The sequence below is a fragment of the Hemibagrus wyckioides genome, linkage group LG25 (assembly GCF_019097595.1).
Source record: "Hemibagrus wyckioides isolate EC202008001 linkage group LG25, SWU_Hwy_1.0, whole genome shotgun sequence".
Lineage (NCBI taxonomy): Eukaryota > Metazoa > Chordata > Actinopteri > Siluriformes > Bagridae > Hemibagrus > Hemibagrus wyckioides.
In genome coordinates this window covers 11,687,391-11,715,176 of record NC_080734.1, presented here as the reverse complement: position 1 = coordinate 11,715,176, position 27,786 = coordinate 11,687,391, and the positions used below count along the sequence as shown (strand labels likewise).

General features: G+C 38.4%; 1 protein-coding gene across 2 annotated transcripts; it reads left to right on the top strand.

Annotated features, from left to right (window-relative positions):
• Positions 1-2,912: 2,912 nt before the first annotated feature.
• exoc2 (exocyst complex component 2) lies at positions 2,913-27,477 on the top strand. 2 transcript variants are annotated; one of them, XM_058379394.1, is made up of 29 exons: positions 2,913-3,019; positions 7,457-7,584; positions 7,754-7,930; positions 8,061-8,187; positions 9,435-9,548; positions 11,261-11,385; positions 12,823-12,903; positions 13,369-13,514; positions 13,674-13,755; positions 14,072-14,174; positions 14,254-14,372; positions 15,784-15,897; positions 15,999-16,123; positions 16,215-16,283; positions 17,507-17,664; positions 17,760-17,881; positions 20,087-20,148; positions 20,247-20,327; positions 20,452-20,511; positions 20,694-20,755; positions 21,572-21,638; positions 22,077-22,193; positions 23,452-23,523; positions 23,985-24,126; positions 24,900-24,955; positions 25,679-25,801; positions 26,141-26,202; positions 26,339-26,398; positions 26,916-27,477. In XM_058379394.1, the coding sequence occupies exons 2-29, from the start codon at positions 7,467-7,469 to the stop codon at positions 27,007-27,009; spliced, it is 2,838 nt and encodes a 945-aa protein (XP_058235377.1). In that variant the 5' UTR covers positions 2,913-3,019; positions 7,457-7,466; the 3' UTR covers positions 27,010-27,477. The 2 variants fall into 2 exon arrangements, with proteins under 2 accessions (XP_058235377.1, XP_058235378.1); XM_058379395.1 differs by lacking the exon at positions 23,452-23,523.
• The last annotated feature ends 309 nt before the right edge of the window (positions 27,478-27,786 follow it).

Here is a 27,786-nt window from a genome sequence, read left to right as displayed (position 1 = left end):
AGCCTTCAGGTCATCTGCATTGTTGGGTCTGGTGTCTCTCATCTTCCTCTTGACAATACCCCATAGACTCTCTATGGGGTTCAGGTCAGGCAAGTTTGCTGGCCAATCAAGCACAGTAACACCATGGTCATTGAACCAGCTTATGGTACCTTTAGCAGTGTGGGCAGGTGCCAAGTCCTGCTAGAAAATGAAATCAGCATCTCCATAAAGCTTGTCAACAGAAGGAAGCATGAAGTGCTCTAAGATTTCCTAGTAGATGGCTGCGTTGACTGTGGTCTTCAGAAAACACAGTGGACCAAGACCAGCAGATGACATGGCAGCCCAAATCATCACTGACTGTGGACACTTCACACTGGACTTCAAGCAACATGGATTCTGTGCTTCTCCACTCTTACTCCAGACTCTGGGACCTTGATTTCCAAATGAAATGCAAAACTTACTTTCATCTGAAAAGAGGACTTTGGACCACTGAGTAACAGTCCAGTTCTTTTTCTCCATAGCCCAGGTAAGATGCTTCTGATGTTGTCTCTGGTTCAGGAGTGGCTTGACACGAGGAATGCGACATTTGTAGGCCATGTCTAGGATTCATCTGAAGCTCCCCCAAATTCTTGAATGGATTTTGCCTGAGAATCCTCTCAAGACTGTGGTTATCCCTTTTGCTGGTGCACCTTCTCCTACCACACTTTTTCCTTCCACTCAACTTTCTATGAATATGCTTGGATACAGCACTCTGTGAACAACCAGCTTCTTTAGCAATGACCTTTTGTGTCAATGACTGTCTTCTGGACAACTGTCAAGTCAGCAGTCTTCCCCATGATTGTGTAGCCTACTGACCCAGACTGAGAGACCATTTAAAAGCTCAGGAAACCTTTGCAGGTGTTTTGAGGTAATTAGCTGATTAGGGTTTGACCACGACTTTCCAATATTTAACTTTTCACAATATTCTAATTCTCTGAGACACTGAATTTTGGGTTTTCCTTATCTGTAAGCCATAATCATCACAATTTCAAGAAATAAAGGCTTGAAATATTTCACTCTATGTGTAATGAATCTATATAATATATGGGTTTCACTTTCTGAACTGAGTGACAAAAAATATTGACCTTTTTCATTATATTCTAAATTTTGAGATGTACCTGTACACATCTATGTGTATCCACTCATGCACATTTCAATCAAATGGTCTGTAAATGAAGACTGGTCAGAAAAAAAAAATCTAACCTGCTTTAAAACCCAGCTACACAACTGTAGCTGTACAACCACCCAACAGCAACACTGCTTTAACAAAGAGTTATATATATTTCCACAATTCATTTACATCGCTTTAATATGCATTTACACCATTGTCCAGGCTCCTCCCTCCTGTGTGCAATGCGTTGTGGGCAATATTACCCATTAGAGTGTGCATTGTTCTGCACTTTGAATTTCTACCGGAAGTAGTAGACCATCCAGGAATTTTTGGAATACTCTTTTCAGTATACTATGATTTGGGGCATACTAATTCTATTTTTGAATACTATTTAGGACACATAGTATGAGAATTTGGACACAGCATACGTTTTTGTGTGTTAACTAACATCATTACCAATGTGTTGGTGGTGTATAATATACAAAGCATATCTTCGTCCATTTTGTCAGAAATTGATCAATTGAGCAATTGAGTTAAAAAAATTATGGAAAACCACTGAACTTTACAACACGTGACGCTACAAAAATGAAAAAAATCATCATTAATCATGATTAATGTAACTACTTTCTACTCAATGACCATGACAGAAATGTAGTGGAGTAAAAAGTAGAGTATTTGTCTTTCAAATGTAGTGAAGTTAAAGTAAAAAGTATCCAGAAAAAATAATACTCAAGTAAAGTACAGATACTCAAAAAGTGTACTTAAGTACAGTACTCAAGTAAATGTACTTCTTTACTGTCCACCTCTGGTGTTAGGTTTCAAATTTAATAAGAATAATACAAAATAACCTTTAAACTTTTAATTGCACTTTATGTTTAAACATATATACAGATATCAGGACAGTGGATAGAATGAAGGAGACAAGACATAATGCGCATTTCCCTCTGGGATTAGTAAAGCTCTGGCTCTGGGCCAGATCTGGTTGAGTTTCGGCTTTAAGTTTGGCCCACATACCACATGGAATTACGACCCAAAGCTGGCCCAAATGCGGCTTGCCAAAAGTCAACCAGACCAATACCGGAAACAGACCAAAACTCACCCACAACTTCACAGTGTCACCAGAAATCAGCCATAACTGGCCCACAACAGTGCCAGAATCCACACGTGTCAGCCAGACAAGCACCAAAATGCCACCACCTTTACCCCAGAACTCAGCCACAACTTATCCAGAAGGAATGTTTTTGTGCTGCTCACACTGTTTTTATTTATACGATGGCATTTTGACTTTTGGATCACACTATATTTAGAAAATAGGACTTATATATGGTATAATGATAGATTTTATCTATCTATCCGTCCATCTATCTATCTATCTATCTATCTATCTATCTATCTATCTATCTATCTATCTATCTATTCATCCATCTGACTGTCCGTCTATCTATCTATCTATCTATCTATCTATCTATCTATCTATCTATCTATCTATCTATCCGTCCGTCCATCCGTCCATCTATTGGATGTTAATATATTAATAGATAAAACACAGACTCATCCTGGAGCTTGAAAGATAATAAAAATATTGGAATATAAATTTTGTATATTATGTACACAAGTCACATTTCCCCCACGTGGATGTTTTCTTCGGTTTAATTTTTTTTTCAGGTTACAATTACGAGATAAAAAAAAAATCTGTACTCTAAATGCAATCCTCAGAAAAGGTGAAAGGATCTCCAAGAATAAGAAAGCTGTTTTCAGAGCAGTAAATAAAACACATTTCCGACTGCCTGTTTGAGGAGGAGCTAGAAAGCGCGTGACCCGGAAGTGCTGACACAATAACAACTGCAAAAACATCTAGGGCCTGCTTCTAGCTGAGCGGTGGAGAATTCCGTGAGTAATAATATACTATTTCATAAAAAAAAAAATGTCCTGGACACTGTAGTGAGAGTGCTAGAGAGATATAACAGACCTGTTTTGTTTTTCGTCGTGGCCCAGAGAAATGTCCCAGCTCTGGTAGCTGAAAACGCTAGCTTGTTGGCTAAGTGTTTTTAGCTTGCTAGCGGAATTTCGGGCGATAAGAACGGGGCCGGGTTGACGTCATTATCAGCGACACTCACAGTATGACATCACTTTGCGTTTCAAAAACATTATTCTGTATATAATAATGGAGCATCAGTCTTCTAACACTTAAGACATAACTTAAAACAGACTGACAACATCCTCGTTACTGAGGTTGAACCTTGCTTATTTCCTTGCTGTACAATGGCACTACATCAGGTCTAAAACCATGGCTTCTATTATACACCTATTAATTTCCATGATGCAATAGAAGAGTCTAGAAGTATTGTTATTCATGTCAGTCCAGCCTTACTGTATTCATATCTAAAATATAATGGCATAAGCATGAAATCACGAAATGACACTGCTCCAGTTTTTCCACGTTACACTTCTGTATCCATAAATTATTAATTAGTTTTTAACATTTGCAGTGCCTTTTGTGCGCATTAAACATGTTATGACGTCTATATCAGCAACGTGTACACTTGTATTTCAAACACTATGTCATCTAAGATTGTGAAATTGTGTTGTTGATGCTTTCTCTATGGAGAAGATTTCATACTATTTATATTTCATATTTATGTAAGGAATCTTCAGGACAGATAATATTGCTTTTTAGTTTCTCATTAAAAAGTCGAATTTTTGTCTTATTAACCTAAGTGATGATATATAGACATACACTATGTTTATGTCATATGACATCACTATGGCATACAAAAGTTTTGGGACACCCCTCCAAATCATTGAATTCAGGGGTTGGGCTTGATCCCTTAGTTCCAGTGAAAGGAACTCTTAATGCTTCAGCATACCAAGACATTTTGGACCATTTCATGCTCCCAACTTTATGGGAACAGTTTGGGGATTGTCCCTTCCTGATAAAACATGACTGCACACCAGTGCATAAACAAGGTCCATACAGACATGGATGAGCGAGTTTGGTGTGGAGGAACTTGACTAGCCTGCACAGAGTCCTGACCTCAACCCAACAGAACACCTTTGGGATGAATTAGAGTGGAAACTGTGAGCCAGGCCAAAACTGGGATGTCTGCCTTTACATGGACATAAATGTAATGTGGAGTTTGCCCGCCCTTTGCAGCTATAACAGCTTGAACTCTTCTGGGAAGGCTTTCCACATGGTTTAGGAGTGTGTTTATGGGAATTTTTGACCGTTCTACTAGAAGCGCATTTGTGAGGTCAGGCATTGATGGTGGACGAGAAGGCTTGGCTCACAGTCTTTGCTCCAATTCATCCCAAAGGTGTTCTATCAGGTTGACGTCAGGACTCTGTGCAGGCCAGTCAAGTTCCTCCTAACTTAACTGGGTGACATTAAACACAGCTATGTACATAAATAAAATATAATCATTTACATATTGCACTGGCATGTGACACGCTGCTATAAGAAAATAATCATCTCCAAACTGGTAACAGTAACTCCATTTTATGTGTTGATCATCACGCTCCTCTGCCGTTCCTCAATTACTCGCACTAGGAGGCATAAACTTGGCCACAGATGTGGAGTTCGATTAGATGATGAGCCAAACATACTCCCAAGTCAGCACACAAATGTGTTGAACTGTGTAGCTTAAATCTTCTAAATGTAAGAGGGAACCGAGATCCATTGACACATTGTTAGACATTTACAGCAAGAGTATTGTTACTGTCTCCAGGAAAGCGTTAACGAAATGTTAATTGTAAAGCTGCAGATAATTAAAAAAACAAAAAAACCTACCTGAAAAAGTTGGTGGAAAAACATTGAAATTAATCTGATTTTTGAAACTAAAGATTTCAGATGCAACTTGATTATTCTGGTAACCAATTAAATAACTGCCCAAACTGCAATATAACATTGCTAACATTTATCATATAATCTCTCACAGCATTATAATATTGGCAGGTGTTTGTCAACGAAATGAGATACCCATGTGATTGTAATGTGATGACATTCTGTAAATTATACACTAATCAGCCATAACCTTATGACCACCTGCCTAATATTGTGTTGGTCCCCCTTTTGCTGCCAAAACAGCCCTGACCCATCAAGGCATGGACTCCAGTAGATCCCTGAAAGTGTGCTGTGGTATCTGGCACCAAGATGTTAGCAGCAGATTCTTTAAGTGCTCTAAGTTGCAAGATGGGGCCTCCATGGATCAGACTTGTTTGTCCAGCACAATCCCACAGATGCTAGATTGTATTGAGATTTGGGAAATTTGGAGGTCAAGTCAACACCTCAGACTTGTTGTTGTGCTCATCAAACCATTCCTGAACCATTTTTGCTTTGTGACATCGCATTATCCTGCTGAAAGAGGCCACAGCCTTCAGGAATACAGTTTCCATGAAAGGGTGTACATGGTCTGTAACAATGCTTAGGTAGGTGGTACGTGTCAAAGTAACATCCACTTGGATGGCAGAACCCAAGGTTTCCCAGCAGAACATTGCCCAACACATGACACTGCCTCCGCCAGCTTGCCTTCTTCCCATAGTGCATCCTGGTGCCATGTGTTCAAACTGTGAGGCACTGTGTATTCTGACACCTTTCTATCAGAACCAGCATAAACTTTTTTTTTTTAAGCAATTTCAGCAACAGTAGCTTGTCTGTTGGATCTGAATACACGGGCAAGCCTTCACTCCCCACATGCATCAATAAGCCTTGGCTGCCCATGACTCTGTTGCCGGTTCACCACTGTTCCTTCCTTGGAGCACTTTTGATAGATACTGACCACTGCAAACCGGGAACACTCCACAAAAGCTGCAGTTTTGGAGATGCTCTGATCCAGTCATCTAGCCATCACAATTTGGCCCTTGTCAAACTCGCTCAAATCCTTATGCTTGCCCATTTTTCTGCTTCTAACACATCAACTTTGAGGACAAAATGTTCACTTGCTGCCTAATATATCCCACCCACTAACAGGTGCCATGATGAGGAGATAATCAGTGTTATTCACCTCACCTGTCAGTGCTCATAATGTTATGCCTGATCTATTGTATACTGTATGTGCATTACCTGCATTTCAAACCTCAGTTTGTTTAATGACACCAAAATCAAAATGAAGACAAAATAAATATCCACTGGCTTTCTCACTAACTCTGATGCTGGTTGTGTGTGCAAGATAAATGATTTCGGGTTGACTTGTAGTTTTCAATGCCTTGAATTAGTGAATTCACTCTTTGGGTTTGACTTAAATGTGAACCGAAAGCAGGTCAGCAGCTTGATGACTTGGCACAGGATACTTTTAAAAATATGACAGTAAATGTGTAATGCAGCTAGAGAAGTTCAGACAGCTGAGCAATACACAGTGAAGTGTTATTAGTTCTCTGTGAAAGGCCTCTCTCTCTCGACTTCTCAACTAATTACTAAACCGTCATGAGTGAGGTCGGCTGAGTTGAGCAGGGAAAATGCAAACTGAGCAGAAGTCTGAGGTCTCGGGGGATCAGGCCCAATTTCGAATGGAGTTGGGGTGGGGGTGGGGGTGGGGGGTTCAGAATACATGGATGTCACACAGAACTTTTCAGTATCTACTTATACATCATGTACTTTAAAGAGCTACACTTTAGAAATTGATTAATATGTGTGCATGCAATGATCACATGAAATGTCTGTACCTTCACTTCATCATCACCATAGAGAAGAGTGTTTTCATTCTTGACAGTGGACAAAGTTTTAAAGTGTTTAAATGACCTCATGAATAGACACTAAGAGGCAGAAGTGGTTTACTGACTGATTCAGCGATTCTAACAATTGGACATAAAAATGAATGGGTAGACTGTAAATTCAAATACACTTTAATCTGTAGGTTGAAAAGACAGCTGTAAGGTAACAGTCCGGTCATATGCCACGACTAACTGTGAAATTGTTACAACACTACACTTGGTACTACACTTGGTACACTCACTCTCATCAAGGACCGGATGGAGCAGTTTATTTTTTCTTGTCTGCAGTGATTTTTTTTATTTTTTTTGCCTTGCTCTGTAAGTGTGCGTAAGAGAGCTTTGTAACATGTGTCCCTTTGTCCAACGGAAAAACTTACTCGTCTCTAAAGCCTTTAAATGACCTTGTTTTAGGTTAATTTTCAAATAGTGTACAGTATCGTGACAACATAATGAAAACATATAAAAGGCTGTGAAAAGAATACATGTAAATTACTCATGGTGTTATTTACCCTACCTCAGATTAACATGCAGTTAAAATAATGAGCAACAAATAACCTTTTTTTTTATCCCTTACCTTTATCCCCTACCTTTCTTTCTTTCTCTGTCTGTCTGTCTGTCTAGTGTGTGAGCCATGTCTCCTGCACGACAGCCTCCGCTAGTTACTGGCATCTCACCCAACGAGGGCACACCATGGACTAAAGTAACCATCCGTGGAGAAAATCTGGGCACTGGAGCAAATGACCTTGTCGGTAAGCCACAGTCATTTCTGCTTTGTTTGAAACCTTGCAAACATCAGAATCTCACACTTGGCACTACAGATTTTATCTTTTGATTTAGTGTTCAAAACCACAAATCAAGCCTAAGAGCAGAAGATGATGAGTAATTGTACTTCTTTGTCTCTGTGTAACCTCTCATCAGGGCTGTCTATCTGTGGGCATAACTGTCTGCTGACGGCTGAATGGATGTCTGCCAGTAAGATCGTGTGCCGTGTCGGTCCTGCTAAAGATGACAAAGGCGAGATCATCGTCACAACCAGGAGCGGAGGCCTAGGCACATCTACTGTCTCTTTCAAAGTCCTTAAAGCTGATAAGATAGGTTAGAAGTACACTTTTGTAATGATGTTATGCATTCAGGCATATATTATAAGTTCAGTTGCAGTTTGATAAATTCATGTATTGCCAATTGCACAAATGTGTAAATGGTATATTTGTGTGCATATGTACAGATATTCTAGAGCAATCTGCTGTGTGGGTAGATGAGGTGAATTACTACGACCTGCGACTAAACCGGAACAAAGGCATCTCCCCCCTGTCTCTGAGGCAGGCTGACCCACTGGGCATCGAAACTGATAAGTATGTCAAAACAGACACACGGTTTTTTGTGGTGAATATTCACAAACAGAAATTAACTTGCAAAAATGGCTAGGAGGGATGGTGTTATTCTCTCCCCTGTCAATGAGCAACACTAACCGGTCACATGCATCTGTATGGTCATGAATGTTAAAGAGGCAGCTGATGCTTTTATTTAATTTTTGTCTTCCTTGAAAAAAAAACTGACGTACAGTCATCTCCATAATTATTGGCAGCCTTTTTAAAGATGGGTAAATTTGTTTTTGTGGATAGGTAGTTACTAAAAATACATTCTAAAAATATGCTAGAGATTGCACAAAATAAATGCACAGAGAGGAAGATGCTTAGGGAGCTCATGAGAGTAGATTTTTGAGAGCGTCTCAGAATCCCCACATCTATGCCACCTCTCTGCCAGCAAACTATTTGGAATGTGTGCTAGAAGAAACTATTTTCTTTCATCTAACCACAGACATCTGCATCTGGAGATCACTAGACACTACTGAACTTTGAAGGAATCTGGGTTTTATGGTCAGATGAGAAAAAAAGAGCTAGGGTTACAAACTCTCTGTGAATTTGACATCTAAATAAGGATTTTTAGATGAAAGTCTGTCAGTGTTGTGATTAGACTACAAATATAGCTCATTTTCTACAGAATCAGAGTTTGTCATCCCAAAAGTGTTCAGTGGGGTTGAGGTCAGGACTTTAGTTCGTCCACTTCAGCCTAGCAAATCATGTATTCAAAGACCTTGTATTGTGCACAAAGGTAATGTCCTTTCCAGTGAAAATTGCAATGCTACAGCATACAAAGGCATTCCAAATACTCCTGTGCTTACAATTTTACAGCAGCAGTTTGAGGAAGAACCACAGAAGGGTGTGGTTACTCGTGGCCATGTAGTAAATCACACTGCATTTCCTTCAGTCTTAAAATGGCACTTTTTTTTGCTTGTTTTTGCTGGCACTTTATTAATAACAACTCTAAATATTGTTACCCATAAGAAAATTTATTTTAAGTTTAATTATTTCCCATATTGTCTGCCCATCAACTGTGTTAATAGTCAAGGTCCCTTTTACGGTTTCCCACGAAAATTAACCTCACTTTATTATTATTAATTAATTAGTTATTGTTAATCTCACTGTAGGGCACTGTGTCTATATGTGTATTATAATTTAACTTTCATAAACTCATTTATATTTATTTATTTATTTATTTGCTGAACGTTGGTTATGTTTTATCTTTTTTTTTTTTATAGAGGAAAAGTTCCTCTGAAAGATTTGGAGAGTTTGTTTCCGGGGATGAGCGGAGATTTCACGAGTGAGAATTTCTCCGCCACTTGGTACCTCATTGAGAACCATTCTTCAACCAGGTTAGTCATCTCTAGGATTATACATGTTATGGATGCTAAACAGAACATGGAACATGATGTTAAATGCAGCAGGGAAAATAGGGTCTTTAATCTTATTTTTAAAGGTCTAGTTTAGCTGCAGGTTTTTATTCCAACCAGTCAGAGACCAAATCTAAATGAATCACACGACCATGTGCTTCTAAAATACTTTTATATACCAACCTTGAGTAGTGTTCTAAACATCCACATTTGTGTGTTTATGAAGTAAAAATAGTACTATGATAACTGTAGCCGAACTCACTGAGCTAACAGTCTAAAAACTGTCTAATATTTTAATTAGCACACTGTATGTAATATAATATTCATATCAACCAATAGTGTCCTATCAGTGATTTTGACCATGGTATGATTGCTGGTGCCAGACTGGCTGGTTTGAGTATTTCTATAACTGCTGATCCCCTGGGACTTTCACACACAACAGTCTCTAGAGTTTACTCAGAATTGTGTATTAAAGAAAAAACAATCAGTGAGTAGCAGTGCTGCAGATGGAAACGCTTTGTTGATGAGTGAGGTAAACACAGAAAAACCTGGATGGTTTGAGCTGACAGGAAGGCGACAGTGACACAGATAAGCACTATGTGCAAATGTGGTAAGCAGAAAAGCATCTCACTGAGAAGTGTACAAAACCTTCAAACATTGAGGTGTATAAGCTACAACAGTAAAAGTCAAGTCGGGTTCCACTTCTGTCAGCCAAGAACAGAAAGCTGAGCACAGGCTCACCAAATTGGACAGTTCAAGACTGGAATTAGTTCAAGTGTTAAATATGAGGAGTCAGAATTTGGTGCCAACAGCATGAATTCATGAACCCAACCTACCTAATGTCAACAGACGCCCTTATCCAGAGTGACTTACAGTTTATTGCATTTTATACAACTGAGCAATTGAAGGTTAAGGACCGTGCTAAAGGACCCAGCAGTGGCAGCTTGGTGGACATGGGATTAGAACTCACAACCTTCCAATCAGTAGTCCAATGCCTGAACCACTAAGCTACCACATCCTACATCCATTTAATTTTGGTCTATTAAAATCATGATCATCGCTTGAATGCAGCTATTGACCATGTGCATGCCTTCATAGCCTCAATTTACCCATTTTCTAATTGTTACTCCCAGCATGATCATGCACCATACCACAAAGCAAAAGTCATGAAAAGTCATAAACATGACAATGAGTCACATTTGCCTTCCCAGTCACCAGATCTGAATCCAATAGAAGATTTTTTAGCATGAAAGTGCACCTGAAAAATGAGCAGGAATTGTGTGATGCAGTCATTTCAACATGGAGCAGAATCTCAAAGGAATGTTTCTAACATCTTGTGGAATACATGCCAAAAAGTGCTGAAGCTGTTTTGAGAACAAAGTGAGGCCCTACCTAGTCTAATGTTCCTAATATATTGCTTGGATTATAAAATGCCACAAATATTCTCCAAAACAAGTTTTGGATCACTTTAAATACTCCACATTACCAAGTTTTCAGAGTTTGTCATTGAAGTCATAATCAATCTAGACACTTTTCAGAGCAATCGCTTAGAAACAGCAACATCCTCTACACATGATTGTTTTTAAAAGCAATATTTATGTCCCTGGAACTAAGTAGTAAAGGAGGAACCATCTATAATCTCATCATATTGTTAATGAACTCATTGTTTTTTTTCCCCCTCCCCTCTGTGCTAGTTTTGAGCAGTTGCGCTTGGCAGTAGGAAATCTGAAAAAGCAGGCAAGTAAGAAGAATGAGGGCAGTCTGGCCTGTGTGAAAGGAGGACTCAGTACTTTCTTTGAAGCCCAGGATGCTCTGTCAGGTATACACACTTGTATTATGGTGTATTTCATGGATTCTTTTGCTCATGATATGGAAATCATTATCTGTTCTGCTTCTCATGACACAGCATATTTCTAAATAAAAAATGAGAACTAATACATGGCTGGATGAATCAGGATTTGAGTAGACTATGAGAGTATGTGAGAGTATGTGGTCCTTTATAGGTATATTTGTTTTCATGGAATTGCATTGCGGTGTTTGATATATTAATGAATGTAAAGTATAGTGGTTTTACATGTTTATAAAGTGTTTACATGCATGTGCAGTTTGTCATTTAACATGTAAGTGGATAATTTTCTTTCAAGTTGCTATTTTAGTTCAGACTGGGATGTGATGCTGTATGCAATTAGGCCATAAGAACCATGTACGTTTGTCACACAGAGGTTAAAGTGAGAAACATTTAGCTGCATGTGTGTATATAAGAATGGCAGGTACTGTGGCAGGTCAGGGGGACTGGTGAGGCAGATGTGGTAGTAAGAATGGTATTTGGATCAGGTTTATTAAGATTATTAACATTTTCCTAAGAGGAAGTGGGAGTGCATATAAAGAACGCTGCATAGATTCCCAGAGAAAATTTCCAAAACTCACATTGCCCAAGTCAAAACACTGAGCAAGGACACAGGAAATGATCCGCACAGCATTCAGGACCTTAGGGGCCTGAAGGTTAGCTCTGACGTCACCAGTCTGTCTGTGTGGGTTTGTGTATAGTATGTGTGTGGGAGCACACTGCATGTCAGATCTCCATTGAAATCATATGCGGTAGTGCTGTCCTGAAGCACATGGGAAGCAGTCTATGTGTTCGTCTGTGTGTGTGTGTACACTGTATAATGTTTACTCAATCTATGTGTGCATGCTGAACATCACATTCTGGATTTTATACTCTCTTTCTGTTATAATAACCTCCACTCTTTTGGGAAGGATTTCCATTAAATTTTGGAGTGTAGCTGTAGGGATTTGTCTATTAACCCACAAGAGCATTAGTGAAATCAGACTCTGATGTCATACAAGGAGGCCTGAGGCAAAGTGAATGTTCCAATTTATCACAAAGTTGTTCATTGGGGTTGGGGTCAGTGATCTGTGCAGTCCACTTATGTTTTTCACTCCAGCCTTGTCAAACCATGTCTTTATGGACCTCACTGTGTGCACAGGGCCAATGTGATGCTGGAATATGTTTGGGCCACTTAGCACAAGTGAATGGAAATTTTAAAGCTAAAGCACACAGACACATTCTAGACAATTGTGTGCTTCCAAATTTTGCGAGAACAGTTAGGAAATGTCCACGTATGGATGCGATGCTCAAGTGTCCACATATTTTGCCCATATAGTGTATGTGTCTCTGCATGTCTGTGTTTATTTCAGTTTGTGTTAAGGTAGCACAAATCTGGTTGCATAATCCACAAATTTCTCTCGTTTACAGCTATTCATCAGAAGCTCGAATCAGATGGCACTGAGAAAGTGGAGGGCTCTATGACACAGCGATTAGAGAATGTCCTCAACAGTAAGATCATTAAGAAGCTTGCTCTTGTGTACATAAATAAACATTGACACACATGCTCTCATACACATACACACCCATTCTAACAGTTAGAACCCTAGTTCTCCCTTACTGGATGTTAATTTGACAGATGTGATGAAAGATTAATAAACATACTCGTTTCCTGCAGCACATGTAAATAAACCAATCACAGTGACAAGCTTTCATCCCTAACTCCCCTCAGTGCCTAACTGTCTCTCGCTTAGCCAGTGCAGGGCACAGTGTGGGGAAAACAGGAATAATTTGGCCAGCTGCCCTGATTATTTTTTTTTTATTGTGGTTCAAGGTCTTGTTCTAATTAAAAGAATCTGACCTGCTGCATAGAACAGGGCCATGGCCACCCAAGCAGAGAGACAGGCAGAATGGATTTCATCTGTGTTGAAGCTAAAGATCTGTAACCCTCTTTCATTTGTTCTCTTCCTCTTACAGGGGCAAGCAATACCGCTGACACTTTGTTTCAAGAGGTTTTGGGCAGGAAGGATAAAGCCGACTCCACACGCAATGCCCTCAATGTGCTCCAGCGTTTCAAATTCCTCTTCAACCTGCCACTCAACATTGAGCGCAACATCCAGAAGGTGAGACTCTTGTGAAAATACACACAGTGTCCACTGGATGGGAATGTTTTGGTTTAGTATCTAATATGTAGTAGCTTCTAATGATAGTGGTTTGCATTGTTGCAAAATTTAACATCATCTTGGTGTAGTACATGTTTGTGATATTTCTGTCTCTTCTAGGGGGATTATGATGTAGTCATCAATGACTATGAGAAAGCCAAGTCTCTATTTGGAAATACGGAGGTTCCTGTCTTTAAAAAAGGTATATGAGCCTAACAATAGCCTAACTTACTATATTTTTATGCATAATTCTGTCTATTACTTAAAAATAAGTACACATGTATTGCTACTGATACTAGTTTACTCATAAATGGTACCCCAGGTCTGTGTGCAGTAAGTCTCATGTATATAGTGAGGAGTAATGTGCCTTATGGTCACAAGATCAACATAATTAGAAAGCAGTCACCAGTTTAGCGTCTTTGAGACTTAAGTCTTATATGTCTCACATTTTTGTAGTTGGTGAGTGTTATGGTTGTAACTGTGTGTGTTTGTGTGTGTGTGTATGCGTGCATGCATAGTGTATACGGAGGTGGAAACGCGCATCAGTGCTCTGAGGAATTTACTGCTGGAGAAATTACTGGAGATGCCTTCTACTCTGCATGATCAGAAACGCTACATCAGGTGAGTAAATACTGTGTGATTTTTAATTATTGTTTATTAGCACAGTATGTAAATTTACTCATATTTGTTTGCATTACAGGTACCTGTCAGACTTGCATGCTCCAGGAGATCCCGCATGGCAGTGTATCGTGGCCCAACACAAGTGGATACTGCAGCTGATGCAGAACTGTAAAGAAGACTTCATTAAGGAGCAGAGAGGTCTGGAAACATACACACTCTAAACTTGTGGGTCTCAGCATTGATGAGTTAAATCTTTTCTTTAGTTGCAGGGGAAAATCAGCTATGTATTTAAGAGGCTTTGTAACTATCTCATGAGTATGGTGTGCTACATGAGTGAAACAATAAGAGCTTCAGTGCCCCTGAGAAACACACACACACACACATCTATATTTTGGAAACTAACCCATAATCTGCCATGTTGTTGCAACTATTTACATACCAGTGATGAATTTGATTACTCTTTTTACCCAGGTTCGATACTTGCCATGCCACTGGAGCTAAAAAAAAAAAAAAAAAAAAAAAAAGCAGTAGATAACCTCTGGAGAAACTCCAACTACTCAGTCGTGAATGCAAGACATACAAACTAAGGCAGGATATGCAAAGTCCTGGGTTCACATTTGTTGCCAACCATGACGAGTTCAGTGAAGAAGTTCTATTAGGCTGAACTCTGAACCCACTGCTATTAGGTTGGAGCCTCATTGCCTCATTGTGATATTGTCACTCAGTACATTTCTCAGTGCTCTTAAAGGGCTATTGCTGTCTGAGGAGCAAATTGCAAATCCAGTTGCATTTTTTAAATGCCTCATATTGATATTAGGGAAAAATGATCTAAGATAAAGGAACAGTCCCACTGAAAGCATTGGAACACGGACTGTATATTGTACTGGTACTGTGGAAAATTAGTTATTCTTTCATTTATTGTTTTATTTCATTGCTAGAGAACTAGACAACCCATTAAAAATTACAAATCCCAACTTTGTAGTCTTAAACTAGAGTCCTTAGGTTGCCTCAGTTTTGAAGGCTCCTCTTATGGTCCAGATCTTAACATTGCGTGGCCTTGATGTAAACCAACACACATTTTATGGTTTTCAGATGTATTTCTTAGCGATATCTTCACTATCTTGGGTGATCTCTCTGAGTGGACTGTGTTCATAGGACCATATGGTGTGCCCTTGTGTGTTTAGTCAGCAAGCAGCATATGTGTGGTCTGGTCATGACCTGACAGAGAACAGGAAGTCCTCAGTTCCACAGAGTAGCAAAGGAGGGGAGCAGCCTGACACTGAGATATAGAGTGAGAAAATAAGAGAGACGGAAATTTAGGAAAGCTTTGTAAAGAGAGACAAGATCCCAGAGCAATTGGTCAAATATTTTTCTAAAAGAAAATAGATTTTCCTTTGAATGTGAAGGTTTTTGTGTGTTTATGTGTAATGTATGTCCATAGGAGTATTAGTTTTGTGCATGTCTCAGTTTCTGGTGTCCAGCAAAAATAAAGTGGCAGTCCTTTAGTGCCATCTAGTGATTAAAATGAATATCATTGTTAATTTTTACTTTTTCTCTTTCCCTCTTTATCTTTATCTCTTTCTCCATATTGTATTTCTCTGTCTCTAAGTGGGTGGTGGAGGGCTGGAGCTGAACGGAGAACCTCGTTCATCAGCTCTGAACAGAATCAGTCACACTGCCTCTCTAAAGAGAGGCAGCAGCTTTCAGACACCTAGAGATGACTGTAAGGAACTTTAGTGCTAACTTTCAGTAATACTCTATTGTGCTGCTGTATCATTGTGAGTAATTAGTAACTGTATTTGTGGTAATTATTCTCTCTCCCAGCCTGGCACTTTAAAAGCCCACAACAGGTCAGGTTCGTGGAGAAGCTATCAGACGTTGTCATCAGTCAGCTGCCAAATTTCTGGAAACTGTGGATCTCATATGTTAACGGCAGCCTTTTTAGTGAGGTATGTGCACAGATAAGAGTGTATGCATGAAATGCTGATTTGTTAAGGTTCATAGGCTGATACGCTATGCAATGTTCGTGCTCTCTGACAGACTGGGGAGAAATCGGGTCAGGTGGAGAAGCTGAAGAAGAACGCCCGACAGAGACAGAATGACTTCAAAGTGAGTTAAAGGCTTACAGCCTGAATACATGCAGAATTTCTTGCCACATAGAGTATCACTTTAAATGTCTGTATATCTGTATTATATGTCTGTATTATTCTACTTGGTCACAAGGTGTCAATTTTCTGTAACAGCATACAGGCTAATACTGAACACTCATTCTAAAACCTGGCCTAATGTGTAGGTGTTTCTATAGAACTCACATGAGGGGTTTCTGTAGAACTCATACAAGGTCTAACATTGGCAAATCCTGTCTTCTTGAACCACAGAACAGCACAGTTTTGGCCAGTGTGTGACTGTGATATCAAATACTATTCATATTAAATACCAGTCTACAATTCATAAACTGTATGTTACAGCTTAGAAGATTACTTCAGTTTAATTGTTAGGAACTTACAGGCCCAGGGGGCAAATCTAAATTACAATTAGTAACGTTAGCCATACTTGTCTCACTTTTTCCTGGGGTACTTTTGTTCATGTTGTGCTGTAAAGCATGAAACTCCTTGTTGTATCCATTTCAACTTAATGTTTCTTAGCTAGCCTGTATTAATGTTTGCTAGTTACAAGGACAGATGTTATTGAAATGAGCTAAGAGTCACAGACAGTGATAGGGGCCTTGACTTAATATTTTCCAGTCCTGTGACTCAGAAATGAAGGTTTCCGAAAAACATACTCATTTTCATTTGGTTACAATTCAGTTTTTTTATTTGATGATTTAAGTGATAGAGGCACAAGTCTCTTTTCAATTTTGTATCTGTTAATTTGGACAATAAAATGGAAAATATTGATGGTTTTTAACGCGATAATCGAAAAACCATTCCTGTTTTATTTTTTGGTTTTCGTTTTGTTACATGGAAAATAATGACAAAAAGCACATGGGCCACTGATTCTTTTGACTCAGGAAAATGATTCTGAAAAATATGTAGTTGTCTACTATCAGGCATATGACATTTATGCATTAATGTTTATTCACGTCCCATGCAGCAGGGATAATTTACCAGAAGAATATATAAAAATTAAACATTACATTTTTAAACCTATTAGATTAAAGCTATTTAAGCTGTTTGATTTATAATGGAACTGTGCTATTACCTCACCACTGAAACATGTTAAACTAATAGATTAGTCATTCACAGTGGATGTAGAGGCTCATTCTACCAGGATTCAGTAGAGAGACATTGACAACAAATTTGGTAGAATTGATTATAAACTTGTGTGTGTAGGGCATGATCGAGGAGGTGACTCGGCGTTTGGTTCAGCTGGTGCGTGGTGCTCTGTTGCCCAGTAGTCTCTCCGAGTCTGAGCTGCGTGTATACGGGGGCTGGAACACCAAGGCCCCCCTCACTGGAGCCTGGCTCACACAGATCATACATACTGTCAGGTGAGAGAAAAGAGAGCCTGAATGACACTCTGATCCAAAACACCCGTGTGCTAATATAAAGAGCCTTCTTTCTGTTTCTCATCCCTGTCCTACAGGCTGAGTCACGAGGCTCTCTCGGCTTTAGAGATTCCTAATGATCTACTGCAGGTGATTCAGGATTTGCTGCTCGACCTGCGTATGCACTGCCTGCTCATCACCCTGCAGCAAACTGCTGAAGGTGGGTCACTAAATACTAAAAGTTGCAACAGATATGGTCATAAAGTAAATATTGCCACCTTAGTCATACAGTATCACAAGTGTACCCTATACAATCTTCTGTATTTCTGGATAAATCTGACCTGAAATGTGATTAAATCTAAGTCCTAAAACTATATAAAATCTTGCAAAAACACAAGTTTTTGCATTTATTTATTGAGCACTATTATCCAAAGTCTTTGCCAGAAAAACCTTTGCTTTCAGTAACTGCTGTCACCCCCTTGAGCAGCAGTAATTTCATCCAAACGTTTCTAGTAACTGGTGATCAATCCTGCACAGCGGGTTGGAGAAATTTTGGCCCGTTCCTCTTTAGAACACTCAGTGATATTCCTTTAGTGACCTTCCTTGCAAGAACTGCTCTTTTTAGTGCCTTCATCATTTCTATTGGATTATGATCTGGACTTTAACTTGGCCATTCCAAAATGTAAATTAAAAAAAAAAAATTGTAAATTTTATTCTACTTTAACCATTTCTTTGTACACTTACTTGTGTGATTAGGGCAGATGTCATGCTGCATGACCCATGTATGGGTAAGCTTCGGTTCATGTACGAATACCCTGACATTCTCCTGTAGAAATTGCTGGTACAGTTCAGAATACATGTATCCATAAATAATGCCAGCAAAGCAACCACAAACCACTGTCATGCTTCACGTTTAAGTTGAGGTTGGAATGTGGAATGCAGTGTTTGCTTTTCACCAAACATAACACTTTTTAATGAGAACAAAAAGCATTGGATTTATCTAGAACATTTTTCCATTAGGCTTCTGGCTTATCCACATGGGAACAAACTTCACATGGGCAGCACTGTTCTTTTTGGAGAATAGTGTCTTCTTCTTTCCTATCTTGCCATTCATACCATTTTTATTCAGTGTTTGCCTGATGAGGAAAAACTAAGACTGATATACGTTGACATTACTTGATGTAGGCCCTTGTTCTTTCTGACTTCCCATTATACAACATTAAATATCTTTTGTCTTTATATATCTTTGTATTTAATTTTGTTTAATTTGAAATAAATAAATGTAAAAACTTTTTAGTGTTTTTGCAACATTTCTATAAATGGACTGTCTTTATTTTTAACTGAGATAAAGATCTATTTTGGGTTAAATGTATGCAAAAATAGAATACAGTACAGAGAATACAGATAAGTGTAAAGGATTCACAGGCTTTCTATCATTAATCGTATTACCAGGAGCTGGTAACCAGAGCAGGTAGCACTAGAAAAGCTGAAAGTGTGGAAGCATGTAACAATCCAACACAATAATTCTCGAAGTGTACAGATTTTGCGACTCGCTCAGGTCAATTATCAACCGATCATTAAAAAAAAGTTATTTTTTAAATAAAATTCTAGATAGTTTCCAGATCTCTATAACCACCAGTAGTAAAGTGCTAACTTTTGCTTTTGTTCATTTTTTTTTTTTTTTTATCTGATTATTGAGACTGATCTAGACATGACTCACTGGAAGACACTTCGTCTGGTTTTTCATTTCAAGACCTCTTGCTTTGACTCCTACTTTAACAGGGAAATAAAACTTTATTCTGTTATCTTTACAATTCTGTTATCTTTACATCATCGTTGAATTTTTTTCATCACTTTTCACATTTTAAGTGATTGTCCCCAGTGAGTGCTTTAGAGGATCTAGAACATTTCTACAAATTCCATAAGAACCATTTCGAGGTGTACATTAAACATGTTCATTTATGTTTTTTTCTCCCCTTTTCCCCAAGTACATGTAATAATATTGTTGCATGCTGCAGTCATATTGGTCTGACCAGCAGGGGGAGGTACAGAGCAGCACTGCCAGTTATTGGACAGTAATGTATACAAAGTACAGTGCTAGGCATCTGGCTTTTCTTAACTTGCCCCTTCATGACCATGCTTATTGTTGTATTAAGGTTACCTACATCAATTCCCATTGAACTACATAGGCTTGTGTTTACTGCTATACAATCAGACATGAGAAACCATAGAAAATCAGCATGCAGCTGGAGATTATGAAGGAGTCAGGTGCACTATGCCTGATATGCTCAGTGATGAAAAGACCGTTGTCTGTTAGATTTAAATAAACCAATTGTGCAATTATGTTTTTTAGATATTGAGTAAAATATTTGTGGGCCTTTTTTTATCTTGATGTATTCTTTATGTAATTATTGTTGTTTTTTAGATGTCAAGAGACTTCCAGAGAAAGAAGACTGGATTGTAGATAACGAGGGAATCACATCACTGGTGAGATATTTTTATGTCCAAGACTAAAGATCATAATTAAAAAATAAAGTACACAGAATATAACTGTGTGTGTGTGTGTATGCGGGTGTGTGCTTCAGCCAGCCCAGTTTGAGCAGTGCATTGTGCAGATGCTGCAGTCCCTCAAAGAGCCCATGGAGTGCAAACCTGGAGAGGTCAATGTAAGAAACTCTGTTTATGTCCAAGTACAACACTTTAGGAAAGCAAATACTTGAATTGCATCAGAGTTGCTGTGTTTGTGTTGCTGATTTTCTTTCACTTTCCCGCCCTCTCTGTTTTCTGTAGGTCTTTCAGCTGGAGCTAGCTCAGAATAAAGCCTGTGAGCTGTGTGTGGGCATTATGAAGGTGTGTAGCAAAACAAACAAGGCAGATTTCCATTTTCACTCTACACCATTGATGGTTGTGTTTTGAGTTACAATATTGCATTGATGTTTCAGTCAGTGGTTCATAGAATGATTAGAAATGCATATGAATCCAGACGACATCATGTGGAGGTGCTAATGACTGTTTCTGATTTTTTTTTTTAGGTGTTCATCAATTGTCTGGAGCAGCTTAGCACTAAGACTGATGGTGACATTGATACCTCCCAGTAAGTTCTGTGTTTGTGTGTGGGTGTGCATAATAAGGCTATTAGAACAAATTTCACATTTTTGATAAAAATATTATTTAATATCTTATATTATTTAGAAAGTCTCTCCTCCAAAAGTATTAGAATAGCAAGGCTTGTTGTCTTTGCGATACACTGAAGACATTTGGATCAGGATACATCATAGTTCAGCTTTTATTTACTAATATTTAAACCTACATGTGGTAAACAACTTAGACCATGATATATCTGGTGGAAGACCATCCACTTTTTGATGAAAAAAGTATAGATAAGATAAGATAGTTGTAATGTAAATAACACTTAATATTTGGTTTCATTTTCCTTGTTTTACAATAACTCAAGCATCAAGCCGGCGACCCACTGACATCACCAAACATCACAATATTTCATTGGCATTCGTTCTGCTCGCTTTCTGTAGAATATGCCTTCAGTGTATTGCAAGAACAAAAGTTATGGCATTGCAATTCCGGTGCTTGCCACACTTTCCATAGTTGTAGTTGTCATGTGATAGGAGAGAGTTATCTAGTGAGTGGATGAGAAGTGGCAAGTCCAAATTGGGGGAAAACATGCGGGATGTCCCCAAAATACCATCCCACTGTCACAACTAACGGCAGCTAGTCATACATCGTTTTAGGAAAGTGAAAGATCAGTTAAAAGTTTGAAGATCCACTCCATGAGTTATTATTCAGATGCATTTAGGTAATTTTTAATGTAAGTTTTAAACTAATTTGGCAGGCCTCATACCCATGCATCTGTTAGTGTTGTTAGTAGTTCTAACATTCTCATCTTTGTATGTAGTTTGTCTGTAGAGATGGCATCGCCCGATTTTTTTGGAAGCGTTCATGAAAACTTTGGTCCATCATCAGTAAGTTTTTAATCATTTCTATTTCCTGAAATTTTATGATGTTTTTACAATTTAGGGTCCTTTGTAGAAAATGTCAGCCTCAGAATAGTAGAAAAATAAGTTGAATACAGAATTAACTAGAGCGTGATATAGACTCTAGTTAAGTATTGCTGGGGCTTTCCCTTCACATGTGGTGAAAGGGCTGCTGATTTCCCCTCCGTCCTGTCTCTGTTTACTTTCAATGACATTTTCTGTCATTCTCTTACTCATCCTGCATCCCCTTCACTTCTTGCTGAATGACTCAAATGTTGATGAAATCTGATGAATTTGAGTTTGATGAATGCAGGCTGGCATATCAATATATACTTCATGATTTTTTCTAATACCCTACAGTTTAAGGCTTGTTCAGTAGGCAGTTACTAAAGTTGTGTGTGTGTCTGTGTGTTTGTGTATGCACAGGAACAACGTCTTCTCATAATTCTAAGTAATTGTCAGTATTTGGAGAGACACACCTTCCTTAACCTTGCTGAGCATCTGGAGAAACATGGCTTCACAACAGCTGATAAGATCATAATAGTAAGTACAAGCAAACCTTCACACACCTACACATGAATGACAGCACTATGGTGTGTGTCTGTGTTTTTGTGTTAGTTTTTGTTTTGCTTGTTGGCAAATGATTCATGGACGAGCTTCTCAGAAGAGGCATGAGGGTTTTCGTATTAATGCCACAGCTTTCACACAATCGGTGGGTCCATACCAGTAATTGTGTAAGTAATTACTATAGAAACTATAATTTATTAGGTCAAGCACATTAATAGAAATCTTACAGCTGGACCTGCTGTCCAAAACATGGAAAGTAACATCATAATCAATGGTGACAAAAGCAACATCATAATCAATGGTGCTGTAGTATAAAACAAGAAAAGCCTTCCAGTTGTACAGTTAACACAGGTTTATGTGTTTCAGATACATAAATGCAGATACCTGGCTAGACAGTTGCATATAGTGAAGGCAAATGGTAAAGTTATAATTTACTTAATAAACAAATACTCAGTTTTCCCAACATTGATAGATGGTGACTTTTTACAGTAGTGTTAGTTTGGCCACACCCATTAAATAGCATGTAAATGTTTATTCTCTGTGTTGTTGACTGGAAGATCAGGGTTTAAGCCCTAGCACTGCCAAGCTGCCGCCTTTTGGGCCCTTGAATAAGGCCCTTAACCCACCCTTCTTCAGAGGCGCCGTACCCTGCGCTCTGTCCCCAACCCCCAAGGATGGGATATTAGAAGAAAGAATTTCACTGTGCAGCAATGTATATGTGACAAATAAAGACAACTTTTTTTTTTTAATTAGTATCTTTTAGTACCTAGGTGTCCTTTTCTGTGTTTTTGTGCACCTGTTCACGCCCAGTGTAAACAAGAAGCAGTACATTTCATTGCTCATTGCACCATTCACCCTTTGTTGTACACAAACAAGCACAAAAATGATAGAATATTCAATTCAGTTTTATTTGTATAGCACTTTTAACAATGAACATCGTCTCAAAGCAGCTTAACAGAACATAGGAAACAAAAAACATAGTGCAAAAATTCCTAGATGTTAGACAAAATCATCCCTAGTGAGCAAGCCTGAGGCGATTTGAATTCTATATGCCGACAACTTGGGTGCCTCTGCTGCCACCTAGTCTTTTCCTTGTTAATAATTTGTATGCTTTAAATACTCTTCAAACAAGAAGCAAACTATTGAAGAAAAACCGTTCAGACATTTGACCTTTATATGAACTTGATCAGTTCAGTGATAATTCTCACTAAATCCTGTAAATGTTTTTTCCTAGCAAGTGAGAGATCATGCTAACGTTCATCTCGGTCAGTCAGAAGGATGGCTGGACGTGCCGGCAGGTGGACAGGTTCACAAACATTACAGTGTTAATATAAATGTTGAATGCTCTGATGTATCACATTTTTGCATTAATTTGCAGATTTATTTATTTGAAAGTCTTTATTCCTGTTCTATCAGAGTTTGTCTGAGGCATTGGTTCTTAGGTATTTATTATTGCATTATTAAAAAGTATTGAAATGAAAGAAACTATTTTTACACTTAGCAATAAATTCCTTCACATTTCTTATTAACGTGGCGGTGGTTTCTTAACTTCATGGAAATGTAGTCAAGCTGACAGACATGCATGACTGAATCGTTTATCATTCAGAGAGAGAGAGAGAGAGAGAGAGAGAAAAGTATTTTTTATGCTTAGTAAAAAGCATTTTTAAATCAATTTTACCCATATTGTTCACATATGCATTATTCAAATATGTAAATGCTTATATGTCAACATGTTTCTATTTTTTTGTTTTTGCGTGTGTGTTGTAGGTGAGCATCGAGGCAGTTCGTCAGTTGGATGAGCGCCTGCTTGAATCATACATTGAGAAGAAGTCTGATCCCATTGTAGGATCTCTGGAGCCAGGAATCTATGCAGGCTACTTTGACTGGAAGGACTGTGCACCACCTACAGGTACTGCTGCTCACTGATGTAGTCTGTTGTGTTTATTATTCAGTGCACTGATGGAGGAGTCCAGTGGTGTAGGGATGTAGTCCTCAAGAGACTGAGTGGAAAGTTTTACACTCAGAGACGCACAGAACTGCATTTTTTTTCTTTGACTGTCACTTCTGCATTTTTACACTTGCTCCCTTTCGTTATGAAATAAACCTTTTTTATGTACGGCATAAATGTTGATTTCATATACAATATGTATCACTCAGAATCTTCAGTAATCTATAGTCATGTATAAATTATGTTAACAATCAAAAGATTAAGGTCTAGAAAGGAAACTACCAGAAAGTAATAGGAATTTCATAGATTTACATTTTAACAGGAAATATTTCTTGCAATGCATGTTAAGAATATCAACTCAAAGATCCTGTGAATAATATGTGGGGCCAGGATAATAAAACTCGCCTGTAGCATTTATAGTTATCACAGCCCTGGGTATTTTGTTTGAAAACTGACGTGAATTGCAATGTATTTATTTACATTTAATATTTGTAGCTAAACAGCTAATGGATGTCAGCTAGGCAGTTCACTTCCATTACCTTTGGTGTATGAAGCACCTTAAGCAGGTGTGTTCAAGAATGAGAAACATCCTGTACTGTATGTGTCTGCATGCATCATTGTTTACTCAGGTCACATGTCTGTTTAATATTCTGCCTCTTTCTATGTCTCTTATGTATCTCTTGCCTTCTCTCATTTACTATATCTTACTCTCTGTGTTTGTCTCTGTCTCTTAGGTGTACGGAGTTATCTGAAGGAAGCTTTGGTCAGCATCATTTCTGTTCATGCTGAGGTAAACTATAAAACCTCCTCATACTTCAGATTTGTGTCAGTCTTGTTACTTTTATCTTTGCACATCACTCTCTACCGCTATGAATAAGCTAAAGGGTGTGACCCTGTCTGTCTTCACTACTAACTTTTAAGTGCTCAGCAATTCTCCTTTTTCACACTTGACCCAAATCAAACTGACAAGGTACCAGTGTGTGTTTCAAACCAGTTGAAAACTGGTTTGTACCACAGTGCTGTGGAATTATCAAATCTGATTGGTCAAAAGGTGCTACTTACATTTTCTAATTAATTACTGTTACTGTTAATGTCCTTCACCCTCACACTTTCAGGTTTCTCAGTAACATGACACATTGTCTTTTAATAAACTTCAAGAGAGAAAAAACCCAGACTTTTGGGGCAGTCACACAAGTCATTTGTGTCTTTTCCATAGGGGCAGGTGGTGTAGAACTCTACCGTTATATATAAATGTTTATTATTCATTTTTATTTCGTCTCCGAGGAAGCATTTGGTAGTCCACACTTTCTGTAGCTGTCATGTAATGGCACTTAGTGGGAATTGGCAGATGAGCAAATTGGAGACATCATTTGTCTTGCTTGTGCAATTTATATATGACCAGGTTCCTGAAATGGCAGAATATGTCTGTTTAATAATATTAATATACAAAATAAAACATGCTTTGGCATTTCCTGTAGTTCACATTTCTATCTGTACATTTTCTGTCTGCTAGGTGTTCACCATTTCCAAAGACTTGGTTTCACGGGTTTTGTCAAAGATCGTTGAATCTGTGGCTGAAGAGATGAGTCGTCTAATGCAGTGTGTGTCATCCTTTAGCAAGAATGGTGCACTGCAGGTACATACATACATACACACACACACACACACACACACACTTGTGGTAGCTTAATGGTTAAGATGTTGGACCACTAATTGGAAGGTCGTTAGTTTGAATCCCAGCTGCCACTGCAGGGCCCTTGAGCAAGGCCCTTAACCCTCAGTTGTATAAAAAAAATAAGATAAAATTAAAGTCGTGCTGGATGAAGGCATCTGACAAATGCCAGAAATGTAAATGTACACACACACACATAAATATATATAGTTCATTATGTAAATGTTAAGGCTTGATAGAAGCTTGGTATGCATGAGAGGATCAGATGACTTACACATACTTCTCTTTGCTTTTTTGTTGTAGGCACGTTTGGAAATCTGTGCATTGAAGGATGCTGTAGTTTGCTACTTGACCCCAGAGAGCCAGTGAGAGACCTTTCATACACACTCTAATTCACCTTTTCCACAAAAATGTTTCACTTACAGTAACCTAACCGGTAGGGAGTGTGTCATAGTTTAGTCTAACAGCATAATGATTTGCTGATTCGTGTTTTTTTTTCAGAGCTAGCTTTAAGCAAGCAGTTGAGGCCCTGCCACAGCTTCAGAGTGGGGCTGACAAGAAGTGAGTTTGTGTTTCGAATCTATCTTCTCTTTCCAGTAAAGTAAACTAAAGTCCTCTGTCCTTAAGTCCTGCCTATGGTGGAAAACAATAACAGTTTTTTTTTATTTGAATAGATTTATGCAGAGTTTCCACTATACAGGAGTCTGTAAATGAGTTGTTCCTATAGAAATTGTAATGTATTGTGATTTGAATTCCAACCAGCTCTGTTGTCAAAGCTCCTGCTATAGTCAACCAATCAACACGTTCTGACCTTTTGGATTCAAGAATTCCTACATAATGTTATCAGGTTGAAAACAAGTGGCTGAATGTTTCGAAGACTTATGTGGATTTAGCACCGTAATAGCAGATGAACTGATTAGATTTTAAAATTGATGTTCACATCAATGTCAAATGTCTGAAAGGACTAGACTTGTTGGTACTGGCATTAAGATCTGCTTGTTCAAGAGCTTTTCTAAGTGATTTACCTTTATTCTTTTTTATATATTTCTCTCTCTCTCTCCCTCTATCTCTCTTTCAGGCTGTTGGAGGAGTTGCTGAATAAGTTTAAAAGCAGTATGCATTTTCAGCTCACCTGTTTCCAGCCTTCTTCTGTTCAGCCCATCAAAAGATAAGCCAAAAATCAATAATCTGCACTGTGCCTAGAAAGTAATATACAGCACCAAGCATTTCAGCCTACTATTGTTAGTACATGACTAAAACGTTGATTACACTGTTACTACCTAAATTATGTTTACCGGTCCATTAAAAGGATCTACACTCAAATAATGCCTTCTGTCATTATAGAGAAGGTGGTCTGGGATTGTGTTAAACTATGATGTGTAAGAAAATACAAGCTTTAAAATAAAAGTCTAGTCATATACACATCCAGCTGATAACATAACTCTGGAATTACTGGCACACTTGGAGAGAGTTGCCTATAATAAAACATTGCACAATATGATATCCAAGTTTAATTTACACACTCCATGGCATTTCTCTAACAGTAGTAAAAAAAAAAAAAAAAAAAGTCTTAATAAAGTACTTTCTTTCAAAAGCAGTTGCAAATTTGTAGGCACCACCATAAACATTAAATAAATAAATAAACCTGTTACGTTGAGTTGAGGTCCAGGGGGGCAATAATTCTGGATTTGATTGTAAAGATATTAAAACACTACTTATTATTAGTTCTTACTGTTATATTAATAAAATTGTCTACTGTAGTTCAGTGAGTAATATTTTGTATAGCAAACTTTACTCATCTACCCTACCTCCACCATCAACATGCGCGCGCACACACACACACACACCCTGTCTGGTGAGTTTGGATACACACCCCGTCTGGTACAGAAAGCGTCACACCCTGTCCCTCCCCAGCATCTGGGTTTTTACTGTATTACCGGGCTAACTGA

What these genes read in the sequence shown, in the direction of transcription:
- exoc2 (XM_058379394.1), top strand. Translation starts at nt 7,467, where the DNA reads ATGTCTCCTGCACGACAGCCTCCGCTAGTTACTGGCATCTCACCCAAC. An exon ending in AGCCCAGGATGCTCTGTCAG is followed by an intron (nt 11,386 to 12,822) that starts GTATACACACTT and finishes TCTCGTTTACAG; the next exon opens with CTATTCATCAGAAGCTCGAA. An exon ending in CAGAGTGGGGCTGACAAGAA is followed by an intron (nt 26,399 to 26,915) that starts GTGAGTTTGTGT and finishes TCTCTCTTTCAG; the next exon opens with GCTGTTGGAGGAGTTGCTGA.